The following is a 19975-nucleotide window of genomic DNA, read 5'->3' as shown; positions in this document are numbered from 1 at the left end:
AAAGTCGATTTTGATGAGGTGACACTACAAGACAAAGACCCATAAAGTATATAGTAAAACCTTGATGAAGAAAGTATTTACGGATAAAGTAGTTCATACTTCCTCATTAAATTACATTTAGTTTTGCTTCTTTCCATAGTGTCTTAAATTAAGTGCAATCAAGGGTGAAACTCAACAGCAAGAATCCTGCAAGTTAATTAAGATAATGTATTATAAGATAAACCTTTATTTATCCCTGTAGGGAAGTTCAGGTGTCAGAGCAGCAACGGCAACTCGATTGAAACACAGGGTAGGACAGATTAGAGTTAATACTAGGATGATAAGAATAAATGTAAGTAACGGTAAATATTCCATTAGATAAGCCAAGCGAAAAAGTGCTACAAACAGAAATGATAAGCTATTTAGACACCCACTGTGACAAGCATGTTCCATCTTCTTTTTGGTTTTGCTGGCTTATTTGATATTGAGAAATAGACAGAGAGGATAGTCAAGGGATATAAATGGGATGACAGTAAAAGGTTATTGGCCGGTCTCGAATATGGGTCAAACGCTGTTCTCCGTAAACTTCCAGAGAACATATTGTTGCAGATAAGTAGTATATACATGTGATTTCTAAAATATAGGATTAATGAGGGAGATTTTTCTACGATGCTCAGGGCACTTCATGTAAGGAGTATTTCAGAGTGGACTTTCAGAGGCGGCATTCAGCACATTGTTTCCTCATGACTCATGGGGCTACAATTATCCTAATCCTAATGTGGTCTGTTTTATCACAAAAATGCTTAATAGTTTGGCTTTTTTTAGTGTTCCTGGTTAATGTTTTGGTAGGTTTTTAGTTCTTGGCAGAGAATCCATCTAGACGGTCGTACACAGAGAGCTTCATCCCAGGTGTAGAAGTGTATACAAACTCTGTAATACTGTGTCAATCGTAAATTGGCCATGTTACACAGAAGAGACTCTTTGCAGCCATAATATATAATACACTTTGTAAATCCCCACAGGAAATGTAAAACTTAAGGGCTCTTAGGCCTCAATTACTCTAATACATAGGAAGGAATTTAATAATACTTAAAGAACAACATGCCAAGTAAGCTATAGCCGCTCAATATTCCCAGAACATGAAGTAGGTAAATACCTAACTATAGACATTTGAAAACAGCCGATTCATTTGGTGTAATACCCAGTTTGAGTATCAGGACAGGATAAAAGGGAGAATAGGTTTGACTGTGAAGTAAAAATAGCATGCATGTATGAACCTGCTTTTTCTCTTGCAGTGCTGTTTCAGCACAGGTGTAGCTGTCATGCTTGATGTGGCTATTCTTGTTTTGATTCAGCAAGATAATGGGTGCGGAGATAAGAGATGTGAAAAGTACACACAGACACAAAGAGTTGAAGACATCCTGTTTCTCATCCTCTCTTCACATCGTCCTGTAGTCTCTAAAGGCTTCTGCCACCAGCTTCTACTTTAGAAAGAGACCGAATCGCAGAATGAAAACTAAACTACTCGATCCTCTTAAGGCTCATGCCTGGCACAGAAGCTGAGAAGCTATTTTACTCCTTTCAGTGGCATTTTGGCAGCTGAATGTGCCATGAGGTGTTGGAGCCGTTTCAGTGCTGGCTTTCTTTTAGGGACTTTTTTTCCATTACAGTCATTCCATGCTGTATTGCCCTGCATACTCACTGTCAATCCTGAAAATGAGTTAATCACCTCATATGAGCCATCGCAGCTTCACTCGCCTGTTTTCCTTGTATTTCAAATCACGAGTTTTGTCATTATGAAATACTGTAGATTTGATTTAATGAGTAAAAGGATGTTTTCGAGGCAGACCAGAGAACTAAAAGCTGCTACATGAACTTTGCTTCATTAACAATGGGTCAAATTACTTTGTGTAAAGTGACATCACGGCAGCTTACTTCTGCTACCCTATTGTTCCCCAAAAAAATCTGCCCTGTGAGCATGTGGAACGATCCATCAGCACTCATTGGGTTAATAATACACAGACTCATTTACATGCACGGAGGCTTCAACCAAACCAAACGTACACTTGAGACAGAAACGGTTAAACTCATACCGATGTGTGGTGTGTGGCAGACAGTTTGATCCACACACTCGCCACATGCATAGAGGTGAGAATAAACAAGTACACACACATAGACCTACATTTTTTAATCATGCAGCAAGCCCACGCAGTGAAACTATGCAAATGGTTTTCACGTGTTGTTTAGACACGCATGTACAAGGTAGACAAATGTTTTTGATTGAGATCAAATGTGTCTCTTGTATACATCCAACTCCTTCCAAAATGTCATGCTGTTTATTCTAAGTTTTCTTGCTTCTTTCATCTTCTCCCAACATGTCATAAAGTTGTTCTGTTTTTTCTCGTCTCTCTCCATCTGTTGCTGTAGTTTCCTCTGCCCTCTGTCTTAAAGCATCCCAGGTCTTCTGCAGACAAGAGGCAGCAAGAGGCTTGTGGCCACAGCTTTGCTTTCGTTTAAACACTGTGGGAGAACATATCCAACCAACCCAACGTCCCCGGGGTATTGTCAACATCTGATGTGTTTAGATCTTTACAGAAGCCAGCAGGTTTAATCAGATATCAAACCCTGCAAGGAGCATACCATTTTCTTTTCTTCATGTCTTCCTGTGCAGATTGCTTTGCAAGAATCGTGTGGGTGTGAAAGTGAGTTGTGGTTTGAATACTGTGAAATGTAAAAGCTGCTTTCCCTCAAGTCACACGTCAATCTAGAAACACTTGATAGCATTAGCCTGCGCCAACCCTTTAATCATCTCTTAATGACATCCCTCTCACTGTGAAAAAAGATCTGAGACTTTCTGATTATGCAAAACCGGGAGTGTTGGAAGTTAAGTCGTGGATTTTTGACTTTCTATGCTTTTGAAACGGTTTCAAGTTGTCAATGAAATCTCTCCTGCTGACACAGCGGAGGAGAGAGATGATTTCTCTCAGACGCAGACACAGAGAGTATGTCTGCTCTTTATCTCTCTATAGTTAAGCAGCTTTTTCTATGCCGTTTGCTTATTTTTTTAAAGCCAAAAGACATCCTACCAGAGGAGAAAACGCAGTTTTTTATTAAAGGGGCTCTATTCTGCTCATTGTTAGGTTCATATCAGTATGTAGTGTCTCTACTGTGTCTCCATGCTTTAATGTTCAAAAAGCTCTTTATTTTTCTCATACTGCCTGTGCTACAGCACCTCTTTTCACCCTCTGTCTGAAACCAGAGCCCAGTCTGCTCTGATTGGTTAGCTGGCCGGCTCTGTTGTGATTGTTAGAAATGAAAAAGCTGTATTGTTTGTAATCAAACTTCCCTCCTTCAGTTGCTAACATTCAACCATTTGAATGCTGCTATGTTTTGACCTGAGTGAATTATGCATTGGATTTTCTTATGTAGCTTTTTGCAAACATTTATACATACATGAAACAGTTTGCTTACAGTTTGTGTTTTGCTGCTCGTAGCTTAAATAATGAATGGACTTGTAATCATTCATTACTCAAATGAACAACCTTAACCACGTACGTACGAGTCAGGTCTCTAACATTCATAAGGTAAAGTCAACAACATGGTGAGCTGGATAAATAAACCATATACAAATAGTGATGCACCCCCTAGAAAAGATGGTGCTTAGGATTCAATATATATATATTTGGGGAATAATGCAGGTTTGAGACAGGTGCATGCACTACACAGTTCTACAACCAGCCTGTCCTGTATGATCACGGTCCTTATGTCTACCATGCTGCAGCAGGCAGAAGTGAATAAAGTGAAACAGGATGTAAGGTACTTCTCAGAAATGTGAGGCATGTCCTACCTACAGAGAAGCCGCACAATGAGGCCGCAGGTTGCAGCCTATGAGGAATCTGTGATAAAGCTAATCTTTGTGCATTTTAATCCTAGTATTTCTATACGAGATGCAAGAAGAAAGCAACTTGCAAGATTTCAATACACTGACTAATTCGGGCATAGCAGCATCTAATAGCAGACAGCATTTTCTTATTGTTAGTTGTTTTTCAAATGCTTCAATAGTTAAACACCGTTCTATGAAAAGGCACCTGGAAGATAGCATTTGTATTGCTACTGTTTTATGGCACAGATTGCTGTACAGAGACAGGTGAGGGCACTGGGTTTCTACTAGACGTTTTTGAGAGTTTATCACAGTTGCAGATGGTGTAAGCATTCAAAGGCAGATGGAAAAAGGACTTAGTAAAGTAAATGAGAAAACCAAGTGGCACTGGGGAGGGCACTCTATGCTTCAAAGACCTTTTGTGACAGGAAGGGTTTTCATTTTAAGAAAGACAATGACTTTACCAAGCTATACTTATTTTATTTCTGCATTCTTAATAGAGAAGTGTCACATATGTATGTATGCTTTGAGTGGCTGCTTCCTGTGTTTGTGGTTTTGTACAGTAAGTGGGTGGTACACTTGTCAGCACAGTGAAGTGAGTCGAGGCGTAGCAGCACAGCGGCTGATTGATTAATGAATCGCTCACTCTTGTAATCTGCAGTAACAAGATGAGAGGCAGAGGCCACAAGACAATCAAAGCGGTCTTTAGACAGATGGCTTAAAGTCCTTATGACCCCAGTGTGTGTCTGTCAAACCCATTAAAATACACATGGATGTAAGCAATAGGAATCTGCAACCAGCGTAAATGGTAAATGGACTGTACTTATATAGCGCTTTATCCAGTCTTTAAGACCCCTCAAAGCGCTTTACATACTACATGTCGTTCACCCATTCACACCCATTCATACAGAGCAGTGTATGTTACTCTAGGAACTAACATGCACACACCGTTGGTCATGCCAATCGGGAGCAACTCAGGGTTAAGTATCTTGCCCAAGGATACATCGACATGTTGACTGCATGGGCTGGGATCGAACCCACAACCTTCTGGTTGAAAGACGACCGCACTCCCTCACAGCCACAGTCACCCTGCGTAGGGTCAAATTAAGTCGATAGCTGTATTTTTTTAACATCTAAATGAATTTAAAGCAGAGATATGCGCCAATCATTCCTGTATACTGTTCTTCAAACCCATCCTCAGTTTCCTGGTAAGATTACAGGAAACAGTAATATAATACATTTCATTATAATGTGAGGTCATGAAAGTCTGAGGAAGTCAAAGTCAAATTTGATTGAAATATTGGCCAGGAAAGAGATAAACGCTCCTCCTGTCATTGCCATTTATTATTTTCCTTTCTGAGATGATGAATCCATAACTGACATCCTGTTGTGGCAGATGTTCAATCATTTAGTAATGTTTGTTAGTATGTGTAGCAGCAGATCACACACACACACACACACACACACACATACACACACACACACACACACACACACACACACACACACTCACACTCACACTCACACACTCACTCACTCACTCACACTCACACTCACACTCACACTCACACACACACACACACACACACACACACACACACACACACACACTCACACTCACACACACACACGTACTACAGCAGGGCTCTGCAAACATTGGACTAGATGACCTGAACTGTGTTATGACTGGAACATCTGGCGCAGATGAGAGCGTACATCGTCCTATGGTGTGGGGGGGGGGGGCTGGAGGGTAAAAGCACACAGCATAAGTCACTTTTAATCTATGTGATCTTGTTACGTCACAGCAAACAGAACGATGTACAGTTTTTTAGAATCCTCCAGATGCAAGATTTGTAGGATCTGTAGAGCAGATACATGCGCCATAATGCGTCACAAAAGATTCATGTCAATATCAAATCAAATCAAATCAAATCAAATCAAAGTTTATTTATAAAGCACATTTAAAAGCGATTTTTGGTTGGGCCAAAGTGCTGTACATGTAATAACTACAGTCACATAAAAACACATTTCTACAATCACAATAAAAGACAATAAATTACAACAGATATTTAAAAAAAAAACAGGGAAATGTCAGGAGTCGTGCTCCGCTCTGACTAAAAGGCCAGGGAGAAGAAGTGTGTTTTAAGAGTAGTAGTAATATGAGTTCCTGTTGTATAGCACGATCGCTTCTCTGCCCCAGGAAGTGATTTATTTTACTTTAAGAGGAAAATTCCATGTCTAAAAAGCTTACATTACAAATATTACATCCAAGTTCTTTCATATTATTTGGTGCAAAGCTTAACAGACTAAATGTCTACCAATGTAAAGTTCAAAACTTCAGCTTTGACTTGAAGAAAGCAATTTTCTTGAGGCTGCAGGAGGTCAGTTCCTATCACCACTACCTCCAAAAGCACTGTCCAGAAAAAACAGCAATAACCTTAAAGTTAAAATGGACCCAGTGGTGCTGTTGGACAGGAAACACTGCCTATTAGAGCGGAGCAATGCCAGTGTAACAAAGTTCAGAAGTACCTGGACGGAGCTTTAATCTGCTGCTCAGTCCCAAACCAATTAACTCAGAAGTGCTCCGGTAATTGTCAGTTTTACAGCACCTTCATCTTGTAGAGCAAAGAAAAGAGCACTTCACCCAATTTACCCGCCGGATGATAATAAATATCTGTTTATGCATGAAATTCAGGAAGTATCTGCCTTGATAAAAAAGTCTGCAAAAATGAAACCAAAGCAGTTATTCTTCTCATACAGGTCCAAGGATTTCAACAACAGAAAAGTTTGTAGGTGTTGTTTTTTTCATTTATTTGGCAGGGACATTAATGAACACTCAAAACATGAAATGTGCCAAGTGTAAATATGCCGGATTTAGCTTTGAGCTACTTTCCATCCGCAGTCCCTCACATAAAACATTAAGAAAATGAAAATTACAAACATAGAATACCCCAGTATTTATGGCATGACAATATAGCAGCATCGATACGTAAAGTGCAAGAGAAGATACCCCTGTTTCTTGATGCCATTATTATGCTGATCAGGATTTGATTTAAAGTGGACCTATCATGCTATATTTGAATAATATAGTGTAGGACCATACCTATATAAGGCATATTTATACTTTTTCTTTTTCAAAATACCAAACAGATCATGCATTTTAGCCATGCCTCATTTCGTTCAATTTGAAAAATGTTAGCTCTGTTTTTGCAAGGTTGATTCTGTGAGCAACAGCACCATCTAGAGGCCTGGCATATGTACTACAGCGTCTCCAGCGCTTTCGAACGGCAATGCCGTGGTTGTCTCCTCCTGATTGGTGGAGTTGGCCCAATAGCCGTAGCGCCAGGGGCGGACTGGCCATCGGGACGTTCAGAACGAATCCCGATGGGCCGGTATAGAAGTGGGCCGGTCGGACGATGTGGGCCGGTCGGATAAGCCACTAGCTCCCCCCCCCCCCCCCCCCCCCCCGTCGACAATTTCCTCGCGGTATTTACTTGCGGCACCGAGGTGGGCCGCTCGGATAACTCACTAGCCCCCCCCCCCGTTGATAATTTACTTGCGGTACCGAGGTGGGCCGGCGGTACCGAAGTGGGCCGGTCGAGAGTCCCGGGCTGATTTGTAGTCCCAGTCCGCCCCTGCGTAGCGCCACCGTCCTGACGTCAGGCTAGTGTTCAAATCTGGATCAGTTTTTAACAGATCCGTTGCAGCCCCTTTTTTAGAGATTTGGGTATGGAGGAAAATAGAGAGGGTTGTGTTTTCTGACACTTGGTGAGTTCCCTGGAACACCGGGGACACATATTCATGTATAAAAGACGTACACAAGTGCATTTTGCATGATAGGTCCCCTTTAAATAAAAAGCTTCTGAAGGAGAAATCTGTCATGGGTTGAAGTTAGCAAAATGCAGTCAAGCGGGGAACCAAAATGTGATGGCGATATTCCTGAAGGAATCTTATGATTGTGCAGTTTTTACCTTCTTAATCAGCCGGTATTTTCAAGGATAATTAGACACCAGGATCTTTGATTGTACAGATTATTTTTGCAACCGGAAACCGAACAGAGTCTTTTCTTTGGCTAGATTTATGATTCAAGGACCCAAAACCATGTTTGATTATTTACTGGTGGGGTTGTGGTACTTCTATTAACTGGTCTGTTAGGGTCCAATCTGGATTTGACTTGGACATAATTGGTGGTAATGAAACGGTTCCTGTACTGAGCTTTGCTGGTGTCAGTTTACAAAATTGGACCCATGAAGAACTCTGTACTTCCCTAGAAAAACTCAGATCAGCAAACCATAATACTGGCAGTACATTAAAAGGCGGGGAGGAAAGAGTAAATTAAAGTCGTGTGTGTTTCCAGAAAAATCAATCTCAGTATGCACGGAACAAAAACAAGAGAAGAACAGGGAGAGAACAAAGTAGGGGATGGGGGTTTAGAGAATGAAAACGGAGTAGAGATTAGGTTTTGGACTGCTTAACATAGGGATTCATTCATCCATCCATTGAGTATTAAAGCTTATTGACATGCAGTCACAGTGAATTTCCATGCCACAGCGTCTGGATCAGGGAGCAGTGTCAGGACAAGTCTTGCTTCGGTGCCAAGGGGAAGCCTTTGTTTCATTATGCCCCGGCATGTCAGGAAATGTCACCCCATCTAAAAAGGATCTGATTACGCCGCTGTTTTGCTCCCCTACGGGCAAATAAGGCTGCAGAGAATATCCACATTTCCTTCCTCCTACTCTTAAAAAGGTAACAGCTATCACTCAGCATTTTTGGCTGATCAATCTCAATTTTAGTAGGATAAAAAAGGGCATTTTGAGATGTTAAAGCCAAGCAGTTGACTCCCAATAAGACTATGTTATGATGATTTTTTACCTTTGAAGAGGAATTACTTCCTGCTAATGCCACCATGTCAGCAATATTCCTGTCCAATCAGGGGAGGGTATGATCCTCCGTGTCCTGACAGCAGGAGTGATGTCATTTGGTTTATTGCACAGGGATTACAGATCCTAATCTGCCTGTCATATAAACCCAACTAGAGAGACATCACAATCATGGAATACAAAATGCCGATCGTTGGGAACAAGATGGGGAAAAAAAGATGGATTTTGGACCGCGCTGAGGCTCTTTTTTAGCAGTATGGATTATTGTGAAAAACCTGACCTGTGAGGCTGAAGCAAAGGCTGTCAAGTGACATGGGAATAATCTGAGTCTTTGCTCCTGAGTTTCCCCACCGCAGAATAAGCAAAGGATGTGGTTATGGATTGTTCTGAGTTAGGTTTCTATTTGCAGGGGTTTGTTTATCCTCACTGACCGTAAGACTTCCACATGTGACCACTGACACCAAAACACACACTGACACTGGAGAACGGGAGGCAAAAGGAATCAGAGTTAACTTTGTGTAATCATTTTGTTGTGCCCCCGCCCTACATCTATATATTTATGTACAGCATATCAACATGTGTTTGCTAACAACGTCTCTTCAAAAGGTTTGTTTGGTTGGGTCAAGATAAAAAAGCGTAATTTAGTTGCAATGTTTGTCTATATTAGTTTAGTGGGTGAGCATGCTAACATCAGCACTAAACACAGTGCAGCTGAGGCTGATGGGAATGCCATTAGTTTAGCAGATATCTGGTGATGCCCTTACAGTAATGATGGTGCTTGAGGAAGCCTCTTTGAAATGCTGGAGGAAATGATTCATCCCCAAATGATTCATCAGTAGAATTCATCCTCTGGGGAACCTGATGGTCTTTACCAAAACAATCCATCCAACATTGGTAGAGACATTTCAGGACAAAAGCTAAGAATTACCCACATTGTGGCGCTTGGCGGGAACATGAATGTCAGTGCCAAATTGTTTCGCGTAAACCCATTTAATAGTGGAGACTGGAGATATTCTAGCTAAATGGTTGATTGACCAGCCAATGCTGCTTATGTAGATACAATTATTTAAATAAGTACCTTTTATTTTGGCTAAAGTTGGACATGTTCAAATGCTTCCCATAGTAGCTTTAACCTTAAGCATTGAAATATGAATGTCCTTCTGTTTTGAAACTTCTTTTATTACTATATCACTACTATAAAGTGATCCATTATCTAACTCCTCTCACAGTGTCAGATACATTTTAAAAGAGAGCAATATAAACATCCACACCCTCGGTAACCTCAGTATGTAAAGGACAAGCCATGATGTGTTTGAAAACTTTGTTGAACTGCACTGAAACCCATGAACAGCTAATACTCTTTTTGTGTGCTACTACTTTCATCTATAGGTGAGTAATCACATCTTTTGATTTGCCTAAACACCCGCCTTACACTAATGTGAGACACAAGTTCACACCTATTCTGGAAGCATTCCTGCAAAGCTTCCTGGGAAATGTAGGTGTGAAAAAGACACGGCAGTTTGGAAACACCAGCAATTTAGTGCAAAATAGGCACCAAACGGATTGTTTTCAACAAGTAAGGTGTGTGTGTGCGTGTGCGTGTGTGTGCGTGTGTGTGTGTGTTGTGTGTGCATGGAAGCACACCCAAATATGTTAAGAAGTCATTCAGCTGCCAGTGTTGAATATCTTCCAGCTTCTCAGACTCTACTTTTGCCCGAAGTTTTAATATCATCTCCAGCCTAATGCGTGATAGTTTGGAGTCCCTCTAATTTCACCACAGCAGTGAATAAATGATTCCCAGCTGACATCTACAGGAGCTCCTGTTGGTGGTCGCTCATTACGTCTCACCAGAGCCTCGTGCAGATGTCCTATTATCCAGTAATAGTCCATCCCCTCCAGCTCAATGACTTCCCTTTGGCAATAACCCGACAAGAGGGATACTAATGTTTTCTCAAACCAAGCTGCAGAACAGACACATTTTTCAAATTAGATTACAATGAATGAGGGAAATACATTTTTGTGTAGTCAGACGATAGAGAGAAGCAGGCATAAAACTACCAAACAAGGCCCTTACTAGAAGAAGAATTTCATTTTCATTTTCTTTGCCTGGTCCAGAATACCAAATTGCCTCTTTGAGAAGGAGTTTAACAATATAGGCTTTCACATGATTTAAATATTATCATAAGAAGGTGTAAGCAAAGCATCAATGTGAATTGAATAACATGCAATGAAAAGGCTATGGGTCAGAATCAAAAGCTGGGTTGCTTGGAAAAGGACTGAGCCAAATATAAAGGTAGTCAAATGTGAAACAATGGGTGGAGGAAAGTTACCTACACATTGGGAAAAGTACCGGAGTAGTAAATTAATACTGCAAACATAACTACTACGAGTCCTTGGTGTTCGCTACCGTTCCTATAATCGCCTACTTTGGATTATATCAGGCACTCTAGAGTCCATCTCTGCTTATGAGATTCTCCATCATTTGCCGTTAAAAATGCGACTCAGTCTTTTGCCATCAGAGGCTCCAGTGGCGCAATCGGTCAGCGCGAGGTACTTATAAGACAGTAACCTGCAGAGTGATGCCGAGGTTGTGAGTTCAAGCCTCACCTGGAGCAAAGAAGTTTAGCTTTCTGGTCATCTGCACGCAACATGAAAATGTATTGTCCTGTAGCCTAAACACCACCACAACCACTAGAAACACAACATCACCTCAGTAACGGATACTCTGATTGAGCAGATTGACATATAGGTGTGTTCTTTACGGATATTATACCGGGAATATATCAAATAAAAGTGTTTCCTGTCCACAATTCAAAATAGTTGCAACATGTACCTGCTACATGTATGTAGACTTCCATGTAAAAGTATTTTGGTTTTCACCTGGACATTTGGTGTAACAGATTAATTTACAAGATAAGATAAGTTTAAGGTTTTGAGTGCAATCCACCCAATGCACCACAGCCAATCTATTTCCTAATGTCATGTCATGTTAATTATTCAGTAAGACAGAAGGACTGGATGTCTGTTTCCTTGAGTGGATTTCAACGACGATATTATAGCATAATGACATGCTCCAGTGGCGCAATCGGTCAGCGCGCGGTACTTATAAGACAGTAACCTGCAGAGTGATGCCGAGGTTGTGAGTTCGAGCCTCACCTGGAGCAGATAATGTCTAACTTTCACCACATGAGTATTAAAAAAAGGTGCTGTGAATATTGTTAAGTAGCTAAAACTCCATAAAAACCAACATGTTCCTGCTACATGTATGTCGACTTCTTTGTCTCAGCAACAGATTCATTTATAAGATACAAGTTTTAGGTTTTGAGTGCAATCCTGTACAATGCATCACAGTCACTATTGCATATTGCTTAAGTCATAGTAATTAATCAAACAAATCTGAATTCTTGTTTCGCTTTTACGGAGCTATTGAGAGTCCTTGACAGGCTCCAGTGGCGCAATCGGTCAGCGCGCGGTACTTATAAGACAGTAACCTGCAGAGTGATGCCGAGGTTGTGAGTTCGAGCCTCACCTGGAGCAGATAATGTCTAACTTTCACCACATGAGTATTAAAAAAAGGTGCTGTGAATATTGTTAAGTAGCTAAAACTCCATAAAAACCAACATGTTCCTGCTACATGTACGTCGACTTCTTTGTCTCAGCAACAGATTCATTTATAAGATACAAGTTTTAGGTTTTGAGTGCAATCCTGCACAATGCATCACAGTCACTATTGCATATTGCTTAAGTCATAGTAATTAATCAAACAAATCTGAATTCTTGTTTCGCTTTTACGGAGCTATTGAGAGTCCTTGACAGGCTCCAGTGGCGCAATCGGTCAGCGCGCGGTACTTATAAGACAGTAACCTGCAGAGTGATGCCGAGGTTGTGAGTTCGAGCCTCACCTGGAGCACAGGAGCTCTTCTGAGGGCTCTCCCTGATATTATAAAAACGCCACTTTATCTCTGTTTTCACATCAGAAGGTCTGTTTGTTTCCCAAGTTGGGCAGGTGTTGGGCATTGAACAATATAAAGACATCAAATGTGCAACAGCTCATGGAGCCGGGATTTTGGCAAATAAGAAAAATGTAGAAGCGGTGCCTTCAAGTTGACTCCATTATGTTGTTCACTCTGTTATAATAAATACACAGTGCCTATTAAACATCAGGTCTGAATACATGCCATTTTTTGTTATGGAGAGGTGTAAGAGCAAACAGGTTCTCCGGCACCAGGTAGCAGTTGGGGGTTTGGTGCCCAGTAGATGAAATGGCACCTCTCCATCTCGAACCAGTGTCCCCTTCAGTCCCAAAGCCAAGTCCCAACAGACTGAGCTAAAGTAGTCATTGACAGATAATAACAGATACATTTAGAACATTTAAGAGGAATGGCTATTTTTTATATTATGGAAGTTTTGAGCTCCAGTGGCGCAATCGGTCAGCGCGCGGTACTTATAAGACAGTAACCTGCAGAGTGATGCCGAGGTTGTGAGTTCAAGCCTCACCTGGAGCAGATCATGTTTAACTTTCACAACATCTGCAGGCAACATGAATATTTTAAAAAGGAGCTAAACACTGTGCCATGTTGTTAATATTGTTAGGTAGCTAAAACTCCATAAAAACACAACACGTGCCTGCTACATGTATGTAGATTTCTCTCAGAAACAGATTTACAATATACAAGTTTTAGGTTTTGAGTGCAATCACAGTCGCTCTATTGCATACGTTTTTTTTTTTTACAGGTAATTCATCAAAACAAACTGAATACTTGTTTCCTTGTGTACCTTTTACAGAGATATTAAAGTGCTTAATGGGCTCCAGTGGCGCAATCGGTCAGCGCGCGGTACTTATAAGACAGTATCCTGCAGAGTGATGCCGAGGTTGTGAGTTCAAGCCTCACCTGGAGCAGATAGTTCTTCAGAGGGTTCATCCTGAAGTTATAAAAAAGTGACTTTATTCCCATTTTCACATCAGCGTGTCTCCGTGTTAGTTTTACAGGCGGCCAGGTTTTCTGGTACCAGGTAGCAGTTGGGGGTTGGGTGCCCAGTAGGAGAACTGGCACTTCTTCAGATTGAACTGGCGGCCCCCTCGGTTCCCAAGTGAAGTCCTTCCGACTGAAAGACTGGATGTTTGTTTCCTTGAGTGGATTTCTACAACAATATTAAGCCATTTTGAACTGCTCCAGTGGCGCAATCGGTCAGCGCGCGGTACTTATAAGACAGTAACCTGCAAAGCGATGCCGAGGTTGTGAGTTCAAGCCTCACCTGGAGCACTTATACTATAACATTTGAGTGTGTTTGTTTGAGATTATTCTACAGTGCACGACATAAACCTGAACAGCAAGAACTTGTACCAAACAGAAACCTTTGTTGAGCTTGTAGCTATCATTAATCCTATCTCAATTCATGCATACATTAGGCAATATTCTGCAATCTGAATTTCCAGACTATTTTCTATAATCTGATTTATTGTAAGCTTTATTATGTGCCCTTTGAGACTGTTGAAAACAATCAATTGGACTTGGTCATCGAAAAGGCCTTTTTATATACGGTGTGCTGGTGATTTCCAAAGCCCCAGCACTTAATACAATTAGGACAGGAGCTGAACGTTGCGCGATAGAGTGCTGTTTCTATATGTGACACAATGAGAAGCAGGAAGGTGCTGAGGTTTTGAGTTTGTGCTTTACAAGCTCAGCAGTTTGAAATGCATAACCCCACAGGAGTAGAAATGATTATTGTTTGTGTTTTGCACCTTATATTAAAAAGTGTCGCTGCAAACTGCATCATGTGCACTGGACTCCTCACAGGCTTTCACCAGAGATGGAGGGATGTGCGTTTATACTTCAACTGAAATGGTTACACAGGAAAACCCCTTTAACTCTCCAAATGCCTTCCCATGAACCCATTAACCAGCGAACACCAGGATGAGTGGAGGCTTCGGCTTACTCTTCTGTGGTTTCCCTCTGTTTGTGTAGCCCACTAATTTAATATGTCTGTTAGAAGGTGGGCTGCTACAGGAAAACCACTTAAACTTGAATGAAAAGTCTGTTTGAAAAGGACACTTCAGCGAGAATTGGCAACTCTTTTATAACTGTATCTGTTCAAGCACATATGTGTGTCAAAGTGTAGAGAAAGAGCCTTAGCTATGTGAATTGTAACGCCATATTGGAATAATATAAGTGTACCATTGGAATATATTTCTCATTTAAGGTGTCTACAGAGGCTCCAGTGGCGCAATCGGTCAGCGCGCGGTACTTATAAGACAGTAACCTGCAGAGTGATGCCGAGGTTGTGAGTTCAAGCCTCACCTGGAGCATTAATGCTTTAACTTCCTGTCAAGCAAGGGATACTCAGGTTATATCTGTAAGATTATTCAGAGAGAAATTGGTTGTGGTTGTTGGTGTTGTTATTGTTTTTGAGAATAACAAAGAGCTTATTGAACATTGGAGACATCTCACAGTAGAGCAGTGGTTCTCAAACTTTTTCCGTCAGGCCCCCCTTTGGAAAAAAAAAAAAAGTCGGGCCCCCCAACATACTTATAATGATCATATAAACGTGTGCCTCGGAAATAATTGTTTACATTAATCGTGACCAAATCGTTTGAGACCCACTGAGATAACTAATCTCAGTGGGTAATCTAAACACTGAGAGAGCCCTTTACCTCACTGAGCTGAGGTTATCTGAGCCTCTCAGTCTGACAAGTGAGAGTTCTCCCTCCACCTTGTTGTTGAAAAAGCTCCTTATACCCGTTAGCGTAGCTCGCTAGCACCAGATGCTAACAGGCGGCCAGGTTTTCTGGTACCAGGTAGTAGTTGGGGGTTGGGTGCCCAGTAGGAGAACTGGCACTTCTTCAGATTGAACTGGCGACCCCCTCGGTTCCCAATTGAAGTCCCTTCGACTGAAAGACTGTTTCCTTGAGTGGATTTCTACAACAATATTAAGCCATTTTGACAGGCTCCAGTGGCGCAATCGGTCAGCGCGCGGTACTTATAAGACAGTAACCTGCAGAGTGATGCCGAGGTTGTGAGTTCAAGCCTCACCTGGAGCACAGAACTCTTCTAAATATCCCATTTTGACGTAACTGCGTCCTTCCTGTTGTCATGTCAGAGCAGAAACAGTAGTATGTATCAGTCATGTGTTGGGTGGCAGTAGATCTAATAATATAAACACAATGAAACAATTAGTCTGTGTGAAATCGCCCAGACTTAGGAAAGTAAGAGTGGAAGTGTGGCCTTCAAGCAGACTCCAGAGTATTATACAAGTAGTATAAACAGAGTTTCTGCACGCCCTGGGTTTCAGCAGATGTCCGTGTATGCGGTCGCTTGGACATATATCGGGTCCTTAAGAAGGCAGCTCTTCCTATTGAAATTCAAGCACCATCTTGTGCTGTTGAAGATGCACTTCTTTCCTTCCAAGAAACTGCTGGATCTGCAACTTTAATCAACTCGTACATTGATTAGCTGAGGATTTATTTTCCTGGCAGAAGCTCCAGTGGCGCAATCGGTCAGCGCGCGGTACTTATAAGACAGTAACCTGCAGAGTGATGCCGAGGTTGTGAGTTCAAGCCTCACCTGGAGCACAGGAGCTCTTCAGAGGGTTCATCCTGATGTTATACACAAGCCACTTTATTCCTGTTGTCACATTGGTTTTACGAAGCGGGCAGGTGTTGGGCAGCAATACCTCGAACAATATAAAGACATCAATTGAGCAACAATTCATGGAGCTGGGATTTAGTAGAAGAGCTGCCTTCAAGCTGACTCCAGACTCCATTAAGTTGTTCACTCTGTTATTATAAATACACAGTACCTTTAAAACAGTAGGTCTATACATTTTTACATATAGTAACACATTCAATTTTTGTTATGGAGAGGTATTAGGGCAAACCAGGTAGCAGTCGGGGTTTTGGTGCCAAGTAGATGAAACCTGTCCAGCTCGAACCAGTGTCCCCTTCAGTTCCCAAGTAGTCTTTGACAGGCTCCAGTGGCGCAATCGGTCAGCGCGCGGTACTTATAAGACAGTAACCTGCAGAGTGATGCCGAGGTTGTGAGTTCAAGCCTCACCTGGAGCAGAGAAGTTTAGCTTCCATCAGGTGCGGTCACATAGAAATCTTTCACTCTTAAGTAGTTGATATAGAGACTTTGAGAAAATGTAGATAGTGTACATGTCTTTCCTGGAGCATAGACTCAGCTCTTCTGTCAATCAGGAGGGTACCTTGACATTGTGGTCATGATAATTCACTGATTCTTGAGGGAGAAGGTACTTATACGGTTGTGAGTTCAAGCCTCATCTGGAGCAAGTTTAGACCCCTGTCATATACGCACACACTTAGAAATCCTGACTTTCTACTTGAATCAAACCAGCCAGAAGGTGTCCTTGTGAGGGAAACCAAACAGATGTCACTGCAGCTGTGTGTCTGTTGCAACAGTATGGACCATAGAGCTATCCTTCATCTGTCTGTAGCTTTTTTTGATGTAATTCTTGATGCAAAGACGCTATCACCTCATCCAAATCAGTGTGTTCTCCTGAAAAGGCCCAAATCACAGCAATTTATTTTCAATGTCTAGATGTACAGTCTGATTGCAAAGCGTCTGTGGTGTGATATGGTTGATCCAACACAGTGTAGCAACACTCTATATGCATTTATTCCACTTTAATTTCAATAATAATATTTTGTTTTACCTACAATGGCCCAATACACTATTGTAACACACATTATGTTTCCTGTGAGCCCAAAAATAAGATATCATATATCACATATCAACTGTGAATGTTCAGTTCAATACAGATGCTCCAGTGGCGCAATCGGTCAGCGCGCGGTACTTATAAGACAGTAACCTGCAGAGTGATGCCGAGGTTGTGAGTTCAAGCCTCACCTGGAGCAGATAATGCTTTAACTTCCTGTCAATTGCGAGGGGTACTCAAGTAATATCCGTAAGATTATTCACACAGAACTCTGTTGTTGACGGACACCAATGAGATGGCGCCCTTGGCCTTTATATTCCTTGCTACTATCTAGCTACATTTTAACATTTTTGGAATAGATGCAGGGGACGGCTGGCAGACTAGTAGCTTTAATTCTGTGGATTACGTGGTGTGTTTATTCAGGAGTTTTGCCTCCACTCTGGATCTGTCTGAGCCCACACCAGAAGACTCGGATTATAAACACACTGACTGTAATTACTCAATAAAGCCGGTCAGCTTTTTGGGCTTTTTCATGGTCTGAATCCTTTTTCCTGTGGTGTGTGTGAGCGTATTTTGACTGTTGCCCCACCAACAAATCAGACACTTTTTACGCTGCTATGGACAGTCTTGCACTAATGCACATTTCTCAAAGTTATTGAAGTGACTGTTATTTTGTATATATTGATTGCTGTGCTTTTATTTATGTCTTAATGTGTGCATATGTATAAATGTGTGTGTTGATTGTGTATATATGGGATATACATATTTTTATATATATTTGTATTTTTGTATTCGGGATTGTGGGAAACGGTATTTCGATCTCTCTGTCTGTACACACAAACTGAAGGATTGACAATAAAGTTGACTTTGAAATCCTTTCTGTGTGTGTTGTCCAGCTGGCAGGCGTAGGGGGGGCTAGAGAGCATGGATGAGCCGGGCAGCATGAACAGCAGCCTGCAGAGGAAGAAGCCGCCATGGCTCCATCTCGACATCCCCACCATCCGCCTGACACCCGACGACACGCCCGCAGTCACACAGGTGAAAAGAAATACAAATCACATACAATTCAGATTACTAGAGCTTTGTTGGGAATAGACAAAGTACAATAACTTCTAAAACAATAATATGTGGCTAATTGTTAGAAATTGGTAGTAGGGCTGCACCATTTGTCAAAAAAAACTAATGACTGAAATTGCATTTGTAATGTGATTCGTGTCACTAACACAATATGTAATTAAGATATTTTCACATATTTAACCTTTCCCAAATATTGCACTCTTATAGCGATTTGGTTACTGCACTAGTCCATATTTTTATGTTGTGATTTTGTTAACATTTTTGATTGATTTTGCAGCCCTAATATGAAGAATGAAATGTAATACTAGTCATACATTGTTATTCATATTTCTAATACTTTACACATTCACATAACTTGTCACAGAGGGCATCATCTGATCATGTGTTTGTGTGTGTGTGTGTGTGTGTGTGTGTGTGTGTGTGTGTGTGTGTGTGTGTGTGTGTGTGTGTGTGTGTGTGTGTGTGTGTGTGTGTGTGTGTGTGTGTGTGTGTGTGTTGCAGCCGGTAAAGCGCCTGCGCAGTGTCAGCATGCCAGGGGAAAACCCTCAGACCTGCATCGCTGCCTTGGAAACGTCCAACAACTACCTCAGACCCCCAAAGGAGAGACTACCGTCCTTCACACAGTCCATCAAGAGGTTAGACACACACACACACACACACACACACACACACACACACACACACACACACACACACACACACACACACACACACACACACACTCCCTTCTTTCTTCTCTGCTAATTTCCTTCAGCTTGTTATAATTCAGATAATTCCTCTCCACTAATAAATCTTAACAAAACTAATTTAGGCTGCAGCCTCTTTTCTGATTTAACACAAATTAATCCTGCTCTCTTTTCTTCTCTCTTGTCCTCTCTTTGATTGTTCCCTCCTTTTTCTTTCTTTTGCTTTCCCCTTTGCTTCCCTGTCCTCTTCTCTACATGCTGCTCTGTGTGTAAAGTGGGAAACGGGTGCGTTTTGAGCGCGTCAACACGGTCCCCCCAAACGGCCAGAGGCTGCCCCGGAGGGTGTCATCTGTCCGAAGGCGGTCCTGCATCCCCAAAATACTGAGCCGACGGCGGTCATCTATCCCCAAACAGATCATCAGGTACAGGAAGTGGAGCAGGGAGTTAAGGACGGCAGTTTGAATGTGTCCGGTTTTGGTACTGAAGTTTATATTTGAAACTGAATATTGGAGGGAAATCAAGTGGTTTCAAACCTTTATTACTTCTAGTATTCTAGCTTTAATTCTAGCGACAAACGATATAAATACAATGCAATGTATTGTATACAAAATGATATATTCAAAGACAAAAATAATCTACAGGGAAAATCTAAATACAGATTCACAAATGAAACATAAAACAACCACAAATGACAATATGAAACCACTAATGAACTCAAAATAACAACAAAAGGACGAAAATAAACCAAAAAAGCAACTCAAAATAGCTACAAAGAAACACAAAACCAATACAAAGAGGGG

General features: G+C 41.4%; 1 protein-coding gene and 12 non-coding genes across 16 annotated transcripts in view; all 13 read left to right on the top strand.

Annotated features, from left to right (window-relative positions):
* The window catches only part of rhbdf1b (rhomboid 5 homolog 1b (Drosophila)), a 48345-nt gene that overhangs the window by 5386 nt on the left and 22984 nt on the right, over positions 1–19975 (top strand). For 2 of the 4 annotated variants that reach the window (XM_034119466.1, XM_034119464.1), the window contains exons 2-4: positions 18309–18450; positions 18991–19124; positions 19451–19597. In XM_034119466.1, the coding sequence (XP_033975357.1) occupies positions 18337–18450; positions 18991–19124; positions 19451–19597 (395 nt within the window). In that variant the 5' untranslated portion in view covers positions 18309–18336. The remainder of the gene's footprint in view (positions 1–18308; positions 18451–18990; positions 19125–19450; positions 19598–19975) is intronic. The other 2 variants (XM_034119468.1, XM_034119465.1) reach the window with 1 other exon arrangement.
* Positions 11261–11354, top strand: trnai-uau. The gene is made up of 2 exons: positions 11261–11298; positions 11319–11354. It is a non-coding gene; the product is annotated as a tRNA-Ile (tRNA).
* Positions 11810–11903, top strand: trnai-uau. Its single transcript has 2 exons — positions 11810–11847; positions 11868–11903. It is a non-coding gene; the product is annotated as a tRNA-Ile (tRNA).
* trnai-uau lies at positions 12183–12276 on the top strand. Its single transcript has 2 exons — positions 12183–12220; positions 12241–12276. It is a non-coding gene; the product is annotated as a tRNA-Ile (tRNA).
* On the top strand, positions 12556–12649 carry trnai-uau. Its single transcript has 2 exons — positions 12556–12593; positions 12614–12649. It is a non-coding gene; the product is annotated as a tRNA-Ile (tRNA).
* On the top strand, positions 13151–13244 carry trnai-uau. The gene is made up of 2 exons: positions 13151–13188; positions 13209–13244. It is a non-coding gene; the product is annotated as a tRNA-Ile (tRNA).
* trnai-uau lies at positions 13546–13639 on the top strand. The gene is made up of 2 exons: positions 13546–13583; positions 13604–13639. It is a non-coding gene; the product is annotated as a tRNA-Ile (tRNA).
* Positions 13910–14003, top strand: trnai-uau. The gene is made up of 2 exons: positions 13910–13947; positions 13968–14003. It is a non-coding gene; the product is annotated as a tRNA-Ile (tRNA).
* trnai-uau lies at positions 14953–15046 on the top strand. The gene is made up of 2 exons: positions 14953–14990; positions 15011–15046. It is a non-coding gene; the product is annotated as a tRNA-Ile (tRNA).
* Positions 15685–15778, top strand: trnai-uau. The gene is made up of 2 exons: positions 15685–15722; positions 15743–15778. It is a non-coding gene; the product is annotated as a tRNA-Ile (tRNA).
* On the top strand, positions 16216–16309 carry trnai-uau. The gene is made up of 2 exons: positions 16216–16253; positions 16274–16309. It is a non-coding gene; the product is annotated as a tRNA-Ile (tRNA).
* On the top strand, positions 16705–16798 carry trnai-uau. The gene is made up of 2 exons: positions 16705–16742; positions 16763–16798. It is a non-coding gene; the product is annotated as a tRNA-Ile (tRNA).
* trnai-uau lies at positions 17518–17611 on the top strand. The gene is made up of 2 exons: positions 17518–17555; positions 17576–17611. It is a non-coding gene; the product is annotated as a tRNA-Ile (tRNA).

Source organism: Trematomus bernacchii, unplaced genomic scaffold (assembly GCF_902827165.1).
Source record: "Trematomus bernacchii unplaced genomic scaffold, fTreBer1.1, whole genome shotgun sequence".
NCBI classification, from domain to species: Eukaryota; Metazoa; Chordata; class Actinopteri; order Perciformes; family Nototheniidae; genus Trematomus; species Trematomus bernacchii.
This window is presented reverse-complemented; position numbering and strand designations above follow the sequence as displayed.